The 15,255-nt window shown below is 36.3% G+C and overlaps 1 protein-coding gene across 1 annotated transcript; it reads left to right on the top strand.

Annotated features, from left to right (window-relative positions):
* Window positions 1-1,875: 1,875 nt before the first annotated feature.
* LOC120296822 (vomeronasal type-2 receptor 26-like) lies at window positions 1,876-14,435 on the top strand. Its single transcript, XM_039318838.1, has 6 exons — window positions 1,876-2,056; window positions 4,007-4,184; window positions 9,283-10,134; window positions 11,252-11,479; window positions 12,199-12,325; window positions 13,534-14,435. The coding sequence occupies exons 1-6, from the start codon at window positions 1,893-1,895 to the stop codon at window positions 14,433-14,435; spliced, it is 2,451 nt and encodes an 816-aa protein (XP_039174772.1). The 5' UTR covers window positions 1,876-1,892.
* Window positions 14,436-15,255: the final 820 nt, after the last annotated feature.

The following is a 15,255-nucleotide window of genomic DNA, read 5'->3' on the forward strand; positions in this document are numbered from 1 at the left end:
AAATAAAAACCACATCCTTGGTCCATTAGTACAAGAAAGAAGAAAAAAGGCACAGATAAACCTCTAAGTGGCCTCAAAGACTCTCAGAAAGAGGGCTAATGACCAGATAGCTGCAAGGAATATAAATCCTTTTATCTTCCACAATTCAGTCAGAACAGAAGAATCTTTTTGGATGAGAAGGAAAATGTTTTCAAGGGGAAAAAAATCCAGTTGCCTTTTGGGACAACCATGACCCAGATGACTCAGAAACTCCATAGACAAAAAGGAAAAGAAGTTTGTCTCAAAAGTGAAAGAACTTGTAATATACACTAAAATTTTTCATAACTGGTCTGACCAAGTAACAGAATGAAACTTCTGATCCTAAAGAGAGTCACCTAGTTAAAAGAAATGGAACTATGAATGTTTGTAGGGTGACAATCACTTACCCATCCAACAAGAAAGTGAAATGATGCCATTCAAAATCTCCCAAAGTGCCTTAAAGGGTTTAATCACCCTGACCTTACTCCAGAAGCAAAACCTGCCAACTGCAGCCCTTCCAGGAAACTTATAAATTCCTTTTTGACAGTTGATAGGTGAGGTTTAAATATTGGTTTTAATATCTCAGTCCTTTCTCAGAAGGTGGGCTGCTGCAGGCTGCATCAATTACTATTTCTTCAATATAAGATATATTGCTGTAGTCTCATTCTGCAATGATCAAGGTATGATTGACTTTGCCAGTGCTTCCCAATCTAGATAGGGACAAAACTGGAGCAGCAGAAGCTAAATGTTCTCCCTTCATATGCAAATCTATCAATAACCAGGAGTCCAAAAGAAATCTCAACTCAAGAGTCTCACGGATCCTGAAAGGGGGATCAGATTACCCCAGGGTTAAAATTGCAACAAAGAGAGTAATCAGCCAGTCAAGCCTTCTGTTCTTTAATCTTACATTTAACCTTACATTTTATATTATCCAGTTTCTAATAGCCTCAGGCCCTGGGTCACAACCAAATGACAAATAAATATGTGTTTGACATAAACACCATCTGCATAGGTTTGAGCCAGTCATTTCTTCCTGGCCCTAAGAAGAACAAAATGGCAAACCATTTCTGAAAACATCAAGAAAAATTCATGGGATTGCTCTTGTAAGCACCACAAGTCAAGACTGATTAATCAACCATAATAATAATACTGACCCTAACATTTTGTAAAATGAACCCATTTTATTATATTTAGGGGATTGTTGGACAGAGAAGAATAATGAACTCTTGGTGATGTAAAGCCATGGATGTTTTCTGACATGCTTTCTGATGGAGCTTTTTGACTTAACATGTTTGTTTTCTCATTATGGAAGCTTATTACAAGTGCAAACCTGATTTTTTTTGTCATGCCAGTATACCACTAAAAATTTGTAAAAACAAATATCATTTTCATTCTTAATATTATCTATTTATTTTTCTGGATATTATCTGCTTTGATTGGAACCTGTTTTTCTCTTGCTGCTACACAGAAAACTACACACAATTTACACTGAGGTGAGATCAATTATTTTCCTCTGCAAGTTCAAAAGTGTATGAGATGTTGTGTCCCCATAATTGACCACATTTAATTCTACTCCTTGGGAGTAGGCTCTTGGGAGTTCCAAGGAGCAGAGGAAAACAGTAACCCAACTAAGAATGCCTGATGTTTTTTATATGCCTTGTTTTTGATTGTATTCAAATATGAGGTTTGATGAGCAATGCTGTTTGTGCCTGTTTTTCCAATGCATTTCTGCATTCATATCATCTAAGATAAATAGCAAAATTGTTGGATGCCCTGTATTCACAAGCCACATCAATGATCATTTGGGCAAAGCACATCTCTGATTTGCTATGCTACCCTTCATGCTGTGGGTGACAATATGGCTTCCGCAGGTTATGTGCCATGATGCTAAATGTGCTGTCAATGACCGTAGTATTAAATACAAATCTTATCATTCAGGTGATCTCAACATTGGTGGCATTATTTCTCTAATGTATATGATATCTAACCTGATCACCTTCAAAAGAATTCCATCTGAAGAACTTCTTGATGATCCGATGTATGTAACTATTTTTCTTAACTATACTAGCTTCAAGTCTGATTGTATAATTAATTAATATATTAACTGGGCATAAAGGGAAGGGAATGAAGACTGAAATATAACTTTTATTTCCTTTCAGTTTTTATTTCCTTCTCTTCTATTTCTTACATACTTCATAATTATTAGGTTAACAGCAAGGCAATGTTTTTGTTCCACTTGGTTTCAAGTTAGAAAGTTTGTATCAATATACTTGGTTTTGCTTAAAAGATATCTGACTTTTTCCTAAAGCTCTGATTCCTAGTTTCCCAATGTTTTTGTCTCTATCTTCTCTAGCACACCAGTTCCAACATAGCATTGTATGCCTGTCAGATCAGATCATGCTTTACATCAAGAAGAAATTTCTGTGAGGTATAAACCTAAAGTTAAATTCTCAGCCCAATCCACCTCATAGAAATTGTTATTGTTGTGGGAAACCTTGAGTTAATTGTAAAAATAATAAATATTGGAAATAAGTAAATAAATAAGTAAGGAAGATAAACATTTCATTTGGGAGATTAAATACATGTTTCTACATAGAAAACTTTCTACTGTTTTTATTAAGTGGATATATTTTTGATTCATATTATTTTTTCTTTACTGATTCAGTCTAGTTGGAATTCATCACTGAAGAATAGAAACAGATATAACAATTGCCCAACCAACTTGTTTTCAACTGAGAACAGATTCTAGTCTGATTTACGGTAACATAAAGTCTAAGGACATTGTTATCCCATATACTTTTCCAATCTATATCCCATTTCCTAAGATACATAGATTCAAGTCCTGAGAGAGGATTTTTTCTGGGGGTGGAATTGGGGAATGTTGCTAGAGAATGGTATAGAATGGTACAGAAGAAATCTTTAAGGAAAGCTCAGGAAAAGAAAGGGAATTGTTTTAGCAGTGACTGAGAAGCAAGTTAATTGTTGTAAAAAAATTAATAGTGAATGTGACCCAAATTTTGCAGCCAAAACTCCAGCCTTAGATATGTCAAAGATAGATTCATTATTCCATGAGATTATTGGTTCTAGAAGGGAATTTGATTACGGGGCAGAGAAAGAGAATTATGGAAAGAAATGTGAGAGGCACTCTCGGTCTATGGAGATTCTCAATCATCCAGGTCATGGTTGTCTCAAAGGTGCTTTTAAAAAGGAAGCTGGAATTCTTATTTTGTTTTTCCTTGAATATGTTTCACTTCTCATCTAATAAACTCCATAGGTTCTGGCTGGTTGGTGGGGAGACAGAAGGGCTTCCATCTCTCCTTTCATCTCTCCCACCATCCTTAGGAGCTGAAAATGTTTCATTTCTAGATTTTGGACACTGACACTTTCAACACGGTTCAATATAGAGTACTTCATCTTTCAAAATGAGATAAAAATACAGAGGTAGAAATCTGTCCTAAACCAGCATGATATACCAGTTCCTGCATAGCATATCCACAAACCATCAGCTTTTTCCTTAGTCAAATCCTCTCGACAACAAAGAGAGGATATCTTAGGAGCTGGAAATTAATTCCCCCCCCCCATGTTTTAGATATTGCCGTTTCTAACATTGTTCATTTTATAACATTAAACCTTTCAAAATGAGGTAGAAATATGGAATTGTAAAATATCTTCCAAATATCTAATTCTGCATTGAAATTATGAAATAGTGAGAAGAGATCCAATCTACAACTCCAAGGTCCCTTCCAACTCTGTTATTCTGTTAAGGATTTTCTATACACTATTTTTCTTTGAGGTGGAAACTTATACTTTATTTTTAAATCTTCTCTGTGTTGAAATGCAAATATTGTGACAGAGGCATTACTCTCCCTTAAAGTATGTTTCTACAGACGTATCAGCATATCTTGTCCTTGATCTTTGCTGTAACGGAGATCAACAATAATCCTCAGATCTTGCCAAACATCACTCTGGGCTTTGGGATATTTAACAGCTATTTCATGGCAACATGGACCTACCTTGCTTCTATGGAGCTTCTTTCTTCACATGACAAATTTGTTCCCAACTATAAATGCAGCATCCATCAAAATTCAGTTTGTGTTATTGCTGGACCCAACTCTCATATCTCTCAGGTTATGGCTGACATCCTGAGCATATATAAGATTCCACAGGTAAGACCTGCTCAAGAAAAAATATAACTCCTATTCGTATTTGACCTCCTCTTTAATGACATTTTGGGGGAAGAAGGTTGTAAGTAGTGGCAATTAGAAGATAACTAAAATCTGCCTGGACAACACTTACATGTATTCAGTCCTAATTTACTGAAAAGGTTGCAAGAGTTTCAGAAAAAACAACAACATATTGTCTCTATTTTTTTAAAAAAAAGGAAATGAAAAGAAACCCATTAGCATTTTCAAAGTCCCTTCCACCACCACCACCACCACCACCATCATCATCATCATCATCATCATCATTATTTTGGATCATTGCAAGGTCAGCCAGATGTTCAGACTGGATTTGGCATTTTGTCTACCTATTGAGTCCTTACCCAGGATCTGGGATAGGCAGATGTGGATGTTTGATGGTATTACAGATATCATCGCAGGATGGAAGCAGTTCAGAGTAAGGCCGCCTTTTGCAATTGACTAATAGCGAATTTGTCAATGCCAATGATGTTCAAGTGGAGCTCCAGTTGTTTTGGGATTGCACCCAAGGCGCCTATGACTATTGGTACTACCCTTGCTTGTTTTTGCCACAGTCTTTCTATTTCTATTTGTAGGTCTTTGTACTTTGTTATCTTCTCCAGTTCTTTCTCGTCTCTTCTGCTGTCTCCAGGCACTGCCACGTCCACTATCCAGACTTTTTTGTCTTTCTTATCGACAATTGTTAAGTCTGGGGTGTTATGTTGCAGGTGCTTGTCTGTTTGAATTCTGAAGTCCCAGAGCAGTTTAATTTTATCATTTTCTATGACTTTCTTATTTTATGATCCCACCAGTTTTTGCTTACAGGCAAATGATATTTTTTGCAGATCTTCCAATGCACCATTGTTGCTACTTTGTCATGCCGCTGCTTGTAGTCAGTCTGTGCAATCTTCTTGCAACAGCTTACCAAGTGGTCCACTGTTTCTTCAGCTTCTTTGTATAGGCGGCATTTACTGTCTGTTGCTGTCTTCTCAATTTTGACTCTATATGCATTTGTCCTTAAGGCTTGGTCTTGTGCAGCCAGAATTAGTCCCTCGGTCTCTTTCTTTAATTTTCCTGCTCTTAGCCATTGCCAGGTTTTATTATTATCTGCTTCCCCAGCTATTTTTTTCACGTATTGGCCATGTAGTGCTTTGTCTTCCCATGCCTCTATTCTGTTCTTAATTTGGTCTTTCTTGAAGGCCAGTTTGGTCTCTCCAGTAGTTAGTAAGCCTTCCTGATATACTAATTTCAGTGCATCTTCATCATTGTTCTTCAGATATTCTTCCAAAGCCACTTTTTCTTCTTCAACCATCTGATGTACTTGTAGCATTCCACGCCCACCTATTTGCCTTGGTAGATAAAGTCTATCAATGTCACTGTGTGGATGAAGGGCATGATTCATTGTCATTATTTTTCTGGTCTGCCTATCCATTGCTTTTAATTCTGCTTGAGTCCAGTCCATTATTCCAGCTGTATACCTAATGACTGGAATTGCCCAGGTGTTGATTGCCTTTATGGTATTTCCCCCATTGAGTTTGGATTTTAAGATCTTCTTAACTCTCTTGATGTATTCACTTCTAATCTTTTTCTTGACTTCAGTGTGCTTAATGTTGTCAGCTTGAATGATACCCAAGTATTTGTAGTACTCTATCTCATCCAGACTCTTAATGTTATTTTTGTGGGGCATCTTGATTTCTTCAGTTTTCACTATTTTTCCTTGTTTGATAGTAAGTGTGGCACATCTGTCCAAGCCAAACTCCATTACAACATCTTGGCTATATATACGGACAGTGTTGAGCAGCGATTTTATTTCAGATGATGTTTTTCCATACAGCTTCAGATCATCCATGTAAAGGAGGTGGGATAGTCTGGCAGATATTTTTGATGTTTGATAGCCATGTCCTGAGTTATTCAGTATTGTTGACAGAGGAAACAGTGCAATAACAAATAGTAATGGTGATAATGAATCTCCTTGAAATATTCCTCTCTTGATATTAACCTCTCCCAGCCTCTCACTATTGATCTGCAACTGTGTCTTCCATTGTGCCATCGATCTTTGCACAAATTTTCTGATGTTTCTACTGACTCCTGTTATTTCTAGGCACTTTATTATCCAATCATGTGGCAGAGAGTCAAATGCCTTTTTGTAGTCAATCCATGCCACATTCAGGTTGGTCTTCCTTCTCTTGCAGTTTTCCAAGATCATTTTGTCTATTAGGAGTTGATCTTTTGTTCCTCTGCTATTGGGGCGGTTTCCTTTCTGCTCAGGTGGAAAGAGATTGTTTTCAACTAGATGCTGTTGCACTGCATCAGCTACCACACCAGTTAGTAATTTGAAAGTTGTTGGTAAGCAGGTAATTGGCCTGTAGTTACCTGGTGTTGCCCCTTTTGCTGGATTTTTCATTATTAGGTAGGTTTTCCCAGTTGTTAGCCACTTTTCAATTTCTCCTCCTTGTAGTATATTGTTGAACTGCTTGGCAATGAGTGGGTGTATAACAGTTAGATGTTTCAACCAAAACCCATGCAGTTCATCTTCACCTGGTGCTGACCAATTTTTGATTTTCCTTGCTCTTTTTTCTACCATTTTTGTTGTTATTACTAGTTCTTTCATTTCAACTTCTGTTTTATTTGCATCCACCTCTTTTAACCAAGCTTCATCCTTGTTGTATTTCTTTGAGTTATCCCATATCTGCTTCCAGAACTGCACTGTTTCTTCCTTGTCAGGTACTGACTGATTCATTGCAGTTTCTCCATTGATGGATTGGTAGAAACGTTTCTGATCGGATTGAAATTGGAGGTTCTGCCTGTAGTTTGCAATTCGAGCTTCATATCTACTGATTTTCCTGGCTATAGCTGTTATTTGTTGCTTTATTATTTCCAGTGCTTCCTTGATCTTCCTTGTTTCTAAGTGGTATTTCTTGATTAGGTATTCTTTGGTCTTCTTGTTCTTCAGCTTCTTTTCTTTCATCTGTTCTAGCTTGCTTGCATGTGATCTTAACTTGCTGATCTTATTTTCTAGTCTAACCTTCTATTTTTGTGGTGCACTGTTTGTTTGTTTTTCTTCTTTGTTGATTTTGCATCCCAGGTATTCAGTTATAACTGCAGCTGTGCTGCCCATTAGTTGATTTGTTTCTTGCAGTGAATTGGTGCTTATACTTGATATTGCAGTATTTGCATCTTTTAATGCTTGTGCTAGCTGTTTCTTTGGAACAAGCTTCAATGCAGGTAGCCTTATTCTGTTGTTTTTGTGCTGTTCTAGATGCTCAGTTATTCTTTGTTTCAATTCTTTTATTTCTTTAGTTAGAGGGTTTTGTTCTTCCTGAGGTAGAGGTGCCTGGTTTCCAAATGAGAACAGTTGCAAATCTCTGCTGGATTCCTTCACTGCCAACTCCCCCTGGTTTGCCTCTACATTCTGAATTACTTCTGGTAAGGCTTTGATTTCTTTGCCCTGGGTAAACTTTTGCAGTTCGTCCAATTCTGTTTCTGTGAATACTTTATTTCATATTATAAATCTGCATTGATCTGCTAGTCTCTGTTCTGTTATTTCTGATTCTGGATGTTGTTCTTTCCAGAGCTGGTGCATTCGTTTTAGATATCCTCTTTTTGTTGGACTTGATCTGTAATAACAGATCATTATTTCTTTGTTTTCAATCACTGTGTATCTGCGATGGGTAAATACCTTTTCTTCCAGTAGTTCTGCAGCTGCTGGCCCTGGTTGCTCAGCCAACAGTCCTGAGTCCTGTGACCCATTTTTAACCAGATATCCAGGAACTCCAATATCTAGCGCGGACCTTGTTAACCCGGGCAACGTCCGAGCCAGTATGGCATTCTGCAATTTACGTCTCACCATATTTTTTATGGGAGAGACACTCTTTGTCTGACTCCTCTGATGAGACCTGTCCAGTATGCTTGAACCTCTGGCATAGCTCTCATCATCCCCAGAGTACACAAGCTCCACAACCACGTCAAGGTAGTGCCTCACTGGGGGATTATTATTATTATTATTATTATTATTATTATTATTATTATTATTATTATTAATCATTGCACAGTCAGCCAGATGTTCACACTGGATTTGGCATTTTGTCTACCTATCGAGTCCTTACCAAGGACCTGGGATAGGCAGATGTGGATGTTTGATGTTATTACAGATATTGTCACAGGATAGAGGCAGTATTATTATTATTATTATTATTATTATTATTATTTAGAGATTTTTCTTTTAATTTGAAATACTTCCTAGAGAACTCTTAAGCAATGACATACTCAGCCTTATGGAGTTATGGGGGTTCTATCACTGGAGATCTTCAAGAAAAGCTAGTAATATTACCTGTCAGGGATTGTATGAGGATTCCTGCTGGAAACATGGCCAAGTTTCCTTCTAATGCTATGCTCTATGTCTCCACAAATGAAAGTTTATCATATCCAGTTGATACTCATCCCTCATAATAATGATACTTGTTATCAAATTTCTATTCTTGAACTTGTATTTTTAGAAGAATGTTATCTTTTAAATATGATGAGTTTCTTGGAAATATTACAAAATCTGTGATTGTGCGGTATCATTAACGTCACAGAGCTTAAAGAAAAACCCTTGTTCAATATGAAAAACCCATGAAAATCAATAAGAGTTAGTCAGGCTTATCATTGAAAAATTATAAAAAATATTAAAATGGTATGTGCAAATGATCTCAGGAGTCAAAAGGAAGAACCACAAAAAAGACAAACATTATGTAAAAGGTATCTCAGCCCATAGAAAGAAAAGGGGTGTGGAAAACATTTCACAAAGACTTTCCCTACTTTCTAAGAAAGTACAGGGAGAGGAGAGGAGAGGAGAGGAGAGGAACATTACTTACAGACCTGTAAGATTGTTATTCACTCTTCAATGTACTCTAGAGAAGAAGCAGAACAATGAATATCCCTTCTAAAAGTCTTCATATGGCTCCCCTTCTCCTGTAGACTGAGTTAACATTTGCATGAGAGCTGTCTAGTCTACATCACTTAACTTCTGTCTCCCAAGATTTTTCTCATATCATTATCAATTTGTATGAATACATTCTCTTTTCTGTTTCCTTTTTATCCTTAGCTCACGTATGGCTCTGCTCCAGTGATCAACAATATGATTCAAACAACTTTTTATCATCAGATGTTCCCAAATGAAGAACTTCAAATTATGGGGATCCTCCAGCTGCTGCTGTATTTTAAGTGGTCCTGGATTGGGCTTATTTGTCAAGAAAATGAGATTGGTCAAAGATTTCTGCAAGAAGTGCTTTTCATATTTTCTGAAAAGGGAATCTGCTTTGATTATACTGAAGAGATTCTGCTAGAAGCTTTTTCAAGTGATTTGGGAGAAAAAATTGATAATTGTCTTCAAATGTACAATGTCATTATGACAAGTATTTCTAGTGTTGTGATTGTATATTGTGAAAACCAGGTTATGGTTCTTTTCAGAATGATCTCTGTTTCAGAATATTTTGACACAACAGTAGAGAGAAAAGACAAAGTTTGGATTTTTTCAGCCCAGATGGAATATACTTCAGTTCCGTTTCAAAGAGACAGCAGTATAGACTTCATCCATGGTGCTCTTTCTTTCTCAGTTTCTTCAAAAAAAATATTAGGATTCAAATCATGTCCTCAGATGACAAATGGTGTTCCAGAAAAGGAAGACAGTCTTTCAGGGGTCTTTTGGGAGCAAATATTTGGATGTTCCTTCTCAAATTCCACTTTGAAGCCAGAGAAAAGATGTACTGGGGAAGAGAAGCTGGAGACAATTTCAGATTCTGTTTTTGAACTGAGCATGACTGGGCAAAGCTACAGTATCTACAATGCAGTCTATGCTGTGGCACATGCTCTCCAAGCCGTGATTACATCCCACTCCAAACACAGAGCCATAGATACTAGAAGGAAACAGAAGCTTTTTCATCATGAGGTTTGGCAAGTAAGTTCCTACATTTATTGGTCTAGCAGATTACTCTGCTTCCATATCTACAAATGCTCATGATGAATGCTGAAACTTGTTTAAATATAAGAGATGGATCAGAATGTCCATACCCCTTCCTACACCAAATGGATGATTTCCCCACATTGTTTCTTTATGTTCCAGATATTTGGATTAATTTTTATCATATTTTATGTAGACTTTCTATATTGTTAATATTTTATATTCTTAATATAAAATATTAAGAATATATTCTTAATTTAGAATAACAAATTACTTTGATCAGTTAATTAAAGTATTTTTGCAAACAAGATATGGTACCAGTTCTGATCTGCAACAATGTTAATCATTTGATGATCAAACTGAATGTGCAACTATTATGTCACCTCCTCCATGTCATTTGTTAATTAAACTATAAAGTAAAAGCCCTAAAAGGAAATATCTTCCATGGAGCTTTCCCATTAGTGATATTGCTAATATTTCTTGGTGATGGGATGGTGGGAGAAGCTCTTTTTCCCCTGGAGAAATATATATTCACTTTTTCTTTGAACACATATAGTAGAGAATTTGGTGCTTTAAAGATGGTTGCATAATTATGACAGAGAATGCTGGTGGCTTTAGGCACTGAGAATCAACATTCCAACAATGAGGACACGATGATGAGGAAGAAGCTAAAAGAAGTTGATGTGGTTGCCAAATGATACTAATAAAACGTGGTGGTGGCATCTACTTTTAGGAGATAGTCACTAATCTGGATGTGGTTCATGGGACTGATAAATTACTATTACCACCACTACTACTATTATTATAAGTAGATAGCACAACAATATCTTCAGAAATAAAGGAATCTTAGAATTGGAAGTGCACAATCTGTCAGATTTGAATAGCATGATTTTCTATGATACGATCTCATTAAGGTTAATACAGATTTTAAAAATCACTTTATTAAAATTGTCATACTGAAAATGTGAAACAGGATTCCAGACTGTGCCTGAAAATGCCTTTATATACCTCAAAAGAAGCATTTATAAGAAAAAAAGGAGCATCCACTTTCTCTCTCAACATATAGCACATTTTTCCATATCCTTATTAATTACTATTGTGTTCTTCTCTTGAGCTTCATCACTATCTGAGAAAAGTCTCATTTAACAACAATGCTGGAGAAAACATTTTCTTTGACCAGAATGGGAAGGTTGCAACTGGCTTTGACATTGTCAACTGGGTCATTTTCTCAAATCAATCCTTTCTTAGGATGAAAGTTGGAAAAGTAAATCCTTCATCTCAACTAGAAAATTCTCTCTCTCTGTCAGCAGATAAAATTGTTTGGCCCAATCTTTTTAACCAGGTATCTATTATTCATTTATTAAGGGATGGTTCAGTACTCATGCATTTTTGAACAGCTGCGCAAATTAATGAATCAAGCACAAGCAAGAAGGACAAGGGGGGACATGATAGCAGTATTCCAATATCTCAGGGGCTGCCATAAAGAAGAGGGAATTAAGCTATTTTCCAAAGCACCTGAAGGCAGGACAAGAAGCAACGGGTGGAAACTAATCAAGGAGAGAAGCAACCTAGAACTAAGGAGAAACTTCCTGACAGTGAGAACAATTAATCAGTGGAACAGCTTGCCTCCAGAAGCAGTAAATGCTCCAACACTGGAAGTTTTTAAGAAGAGACTGGACAGCCATTTGTCCGAAATGGTGTAGGGTTTCCTGCCCGAGCAGGGGGTTGGACTAGATGACCTCCAAGGTCCCTTCCAACTTTACTACTATTACTATTACTATATTCTTGAAAAGGAATTTGTAGAAGAAAAACTAACTCAATGTATCTCTGCTTATCAAATATTAGGCCTAATATTTGAGATCTATCACATGAATAAGAGATTTTTCATTTATATGACTCATTATGCCAGGACGATATTTTAAAGAATAAAATAAATCTTGCATGTTAGCATAGAATTTCATAACTCTGATTAAAAAAGAAAGAAAATATACATCAAAGTTGATGGTTTCTAGAGTGAAATTGTTTAAATTCTAAATGCATTCCACTTTCATTTATCAATAGAAACAACCTCTTTCTTTGTGTAATGCTCATTGCTCCTTGGGTTACAGCAAAGTCAAAATAGAAGGGAAGCCATTTTGCTGTTACAAATGCCTTCATTGCCCCAAGGGGAAAATTGCCAACCAGACAGGTAAGAGATGCCATGCAAGGAGTTTTGTAATGGAATTTGGCAATGCCCTTGGGGAAAGAGTGGAAGAGATGCTTCCCCCAGTGATTTAAGAGACAGAAAACCTAAAAAGGATCTGCCTTAATGGATGAGTTGAAAGTAGCAGAAAAAAGTTTTGTACTTTTGGACTTGCATCATTTTTTTAATGTAGTCTTGTTACAATGTAGAATTAGCTCACCTAGTAGTTTTTTTCTGTTTGATTTATCAGGTACGGTCGATAAAATTTGATATCTATCTATCTATCTATCTATCTCTCAAGTGGCTATGTATAATTTGGCAAATTCCATGATTTTACATCATCAATCACAAGCAGTTCGAAGATATGTTAGTCGGGCCATAGAATCCCCAAGAAAGCTTTCAAGGATCTCATTGAGAATTATTCTTGGTAACAATAGAGCATAAAAACTACATTCAGCTGGTTGACAAACTTCTTACAGTACACAACACCACAAAGTGCAACGTGTCACTGTAGATTCATATTCTACATTCACACTCCAACTTCTTTACCAAAAATGGACATTACCGCAATGGAAAAACAGTATTAGGGCTACTGAAATCCAACAATATTGGTTGATGATTTTGGGACACTGCAGTGAGATGCACTAGACAATGAGTATAAATAAAAATCAGCAGCAAAAGAGCTGCTCTGTTAAATTAATGCAACATGTGCAAACTTTATGGAATTAAATACATTATAGTCATTAAAAGCTAATTTCACATTTCTCAAGATTCCTACATCATATACTCATCCTGAAATTATATTTGTGTTTTTTGAAGGGGTCTATGATAATCACCAAATTCCACCAAATGCATCAAAAGCAAAACTTTTGAAAAAATGTTCTTTGATATTCTTATAAATATTGTTGCTATATTGTACTATCATGGTGTGTTTCCCCTAAAGCAATAGAGTAAATGGAAGACACAATTCCATTTCAAATATATAAATAGAATGAAAGTATATCTGAAGGAGTAACCTGCTTTCAAAGGATCTGTTCTCAGACAAATTGGATTTAAAGATTTTCTTGCTTATAACTTTCTAGATAAGTTAAATTTCAAATTGTCAGCTTTTGTGATGACTACCTGGAAATTCCAAGCATTCAAATATTATATTTCTGAAATTTGGGGATGGCTCATCTAACTTTGAATGCTTGACAACTGTATTTCTCTTCCAGATTTAGATGACTGTATCCCATGTTCTGAAGAAAGCTATCCTAACAAGAACCAGGATCTGTGCATTCAAAAACATCCAACCGTCTTGTCTTACAAAGAACCCTTAGGAATCACCTTGATTATTGCTGCTTTCTTTTTTTCTTTCATCTCAGCTGTGGTACTGGGGATCTTCATTAAAAATCAGGACACTCCAATTGTAAAAGCCAATAACCAGAACCTCACCTATACTCTTCTTGTTGCTCTCTTCCTCTCTTTCCTTTGCACTTTGCTTTTCTTTGGTCAACCTGATCAAGTAAAATGTTTCCTGAGACAAACTTCTTTTGGCATCATATTCTCTATAGCCCTTTCTTGTATATTGGGTAAAACAACCATAGTGGTCCTTGCTTTCATGGCCACCAAACCAGGCTCCAAAATGAGGAAATGGGTTGGGAAAAGGCTGGCCAGCACTATTGTCCTGTCTTGCTCCCTGATACAAGTCACTATTTGTAGTGTGTGGCTGGCAATTTCTCCCCCATTCCCAGATTCAGACATGCATTCTATGGTTGAAGAAATTATCCTGGAATGTAATGAAGGTTCAGCCATCATGTTTTACACTGTCCTTGGCTTTATGGGGTTCTTGGCGGCCATCAGCTTCATGGTAGCCTTCCTAGCCAGGAAGTTACCGGATAGCTTTAATGAAGCTAAATTTATTACCTTCAGTATGTTGGTCTTTTGTAGTGTCTGGATTTCCTTTGTTCCCGCCTATCTGAGCACCAAGGGAAAATACATGGTAGCTGTGGAGGTCTTCTCCATTTTGACATCTGCAGTTGGATTACTGGGCTGCATCTTTTTCCCCAAATGCTATGTTATTGTTCTGAGGCCTGATTTGAACAGAAAGGAGCAGCTAATAAAGAAACAAATGTGAAATCTTTTTGTTTATATTTATTTATTAAGCTTATTACTCCAGGTCCAAATGGAGCTTCTTTCTGTTTGTTAAATTTGTTCAGAATTAGTCCTTTTTTTCTCAAAGTAATGAAGAACAATATAGGCACTTCATCAGATAGGCAACCCCATTATTAATGTGAGCAATGAATATTATTTTCTTTTAAAAACAGGAACAGCCATACAGTATATTTCTGGTTGAGCATATTATAGTTTTTCCCAAACATTCAATATAGAAAAAAAAAGTTTGATGAAAAATATGACTTCTAGTCCTAACTGCTCAGTTTTCAAACTAGCATTTCAGAGGGGGGGAATAAATAACACCCTACTTCCTTTTTCTTGCTTTTCCCCTCAATCCCAAAATATGTGTACACTGATACTAAGAGTGTGGAAAATGTACTCAAGCACTTGAATACTTACTAATATAGGAAGCATAAATTTTAGGGAGATTTGATGGGATGACCTTCTGATTAGAATATAGTACTTAAAAATACCATTAATCCACAAATAAGAGAAGTAATTGAAAGGAGAATTATTAAAAGAAGTTGTGCTATATGTAAAACTTTTCCCGAAATGGTCAGATATTTAAAAGTATGAATGTGGTGATCCTAATAAAAACAAGCTGGTTAAAATAACTGAAAATATGTAAACTATGTTGGTAGTGGTGACTATCACCAGTTCACCCAGGAAGAAATTGTAGATGATGATTTTCAATCCTGTAATGTGCCTTAAAGTGTTTTACCATACTGACCATATTCTAGAGGCAAACTGCCAATTGTGGCCCTTCCAGAGAAATTATGATT

The sequence above is a fragment of the Crotalus tigris genome, unplaced genomic scaffold, assembly GCF_016545835.1.
Source record: "Crotalus tigris isolate CLP2741 ecotype Arizona unplaced genomic scaffold, ASM1654583v1 scf7180000021586.92266, whole genome shotgun sequence".
Lineage (NCBI taxonomy): Eukaryota > Metazoa > Chordata > Lepidosauria > Squamata > Viperidae > Crotalus > Crotalus tigris.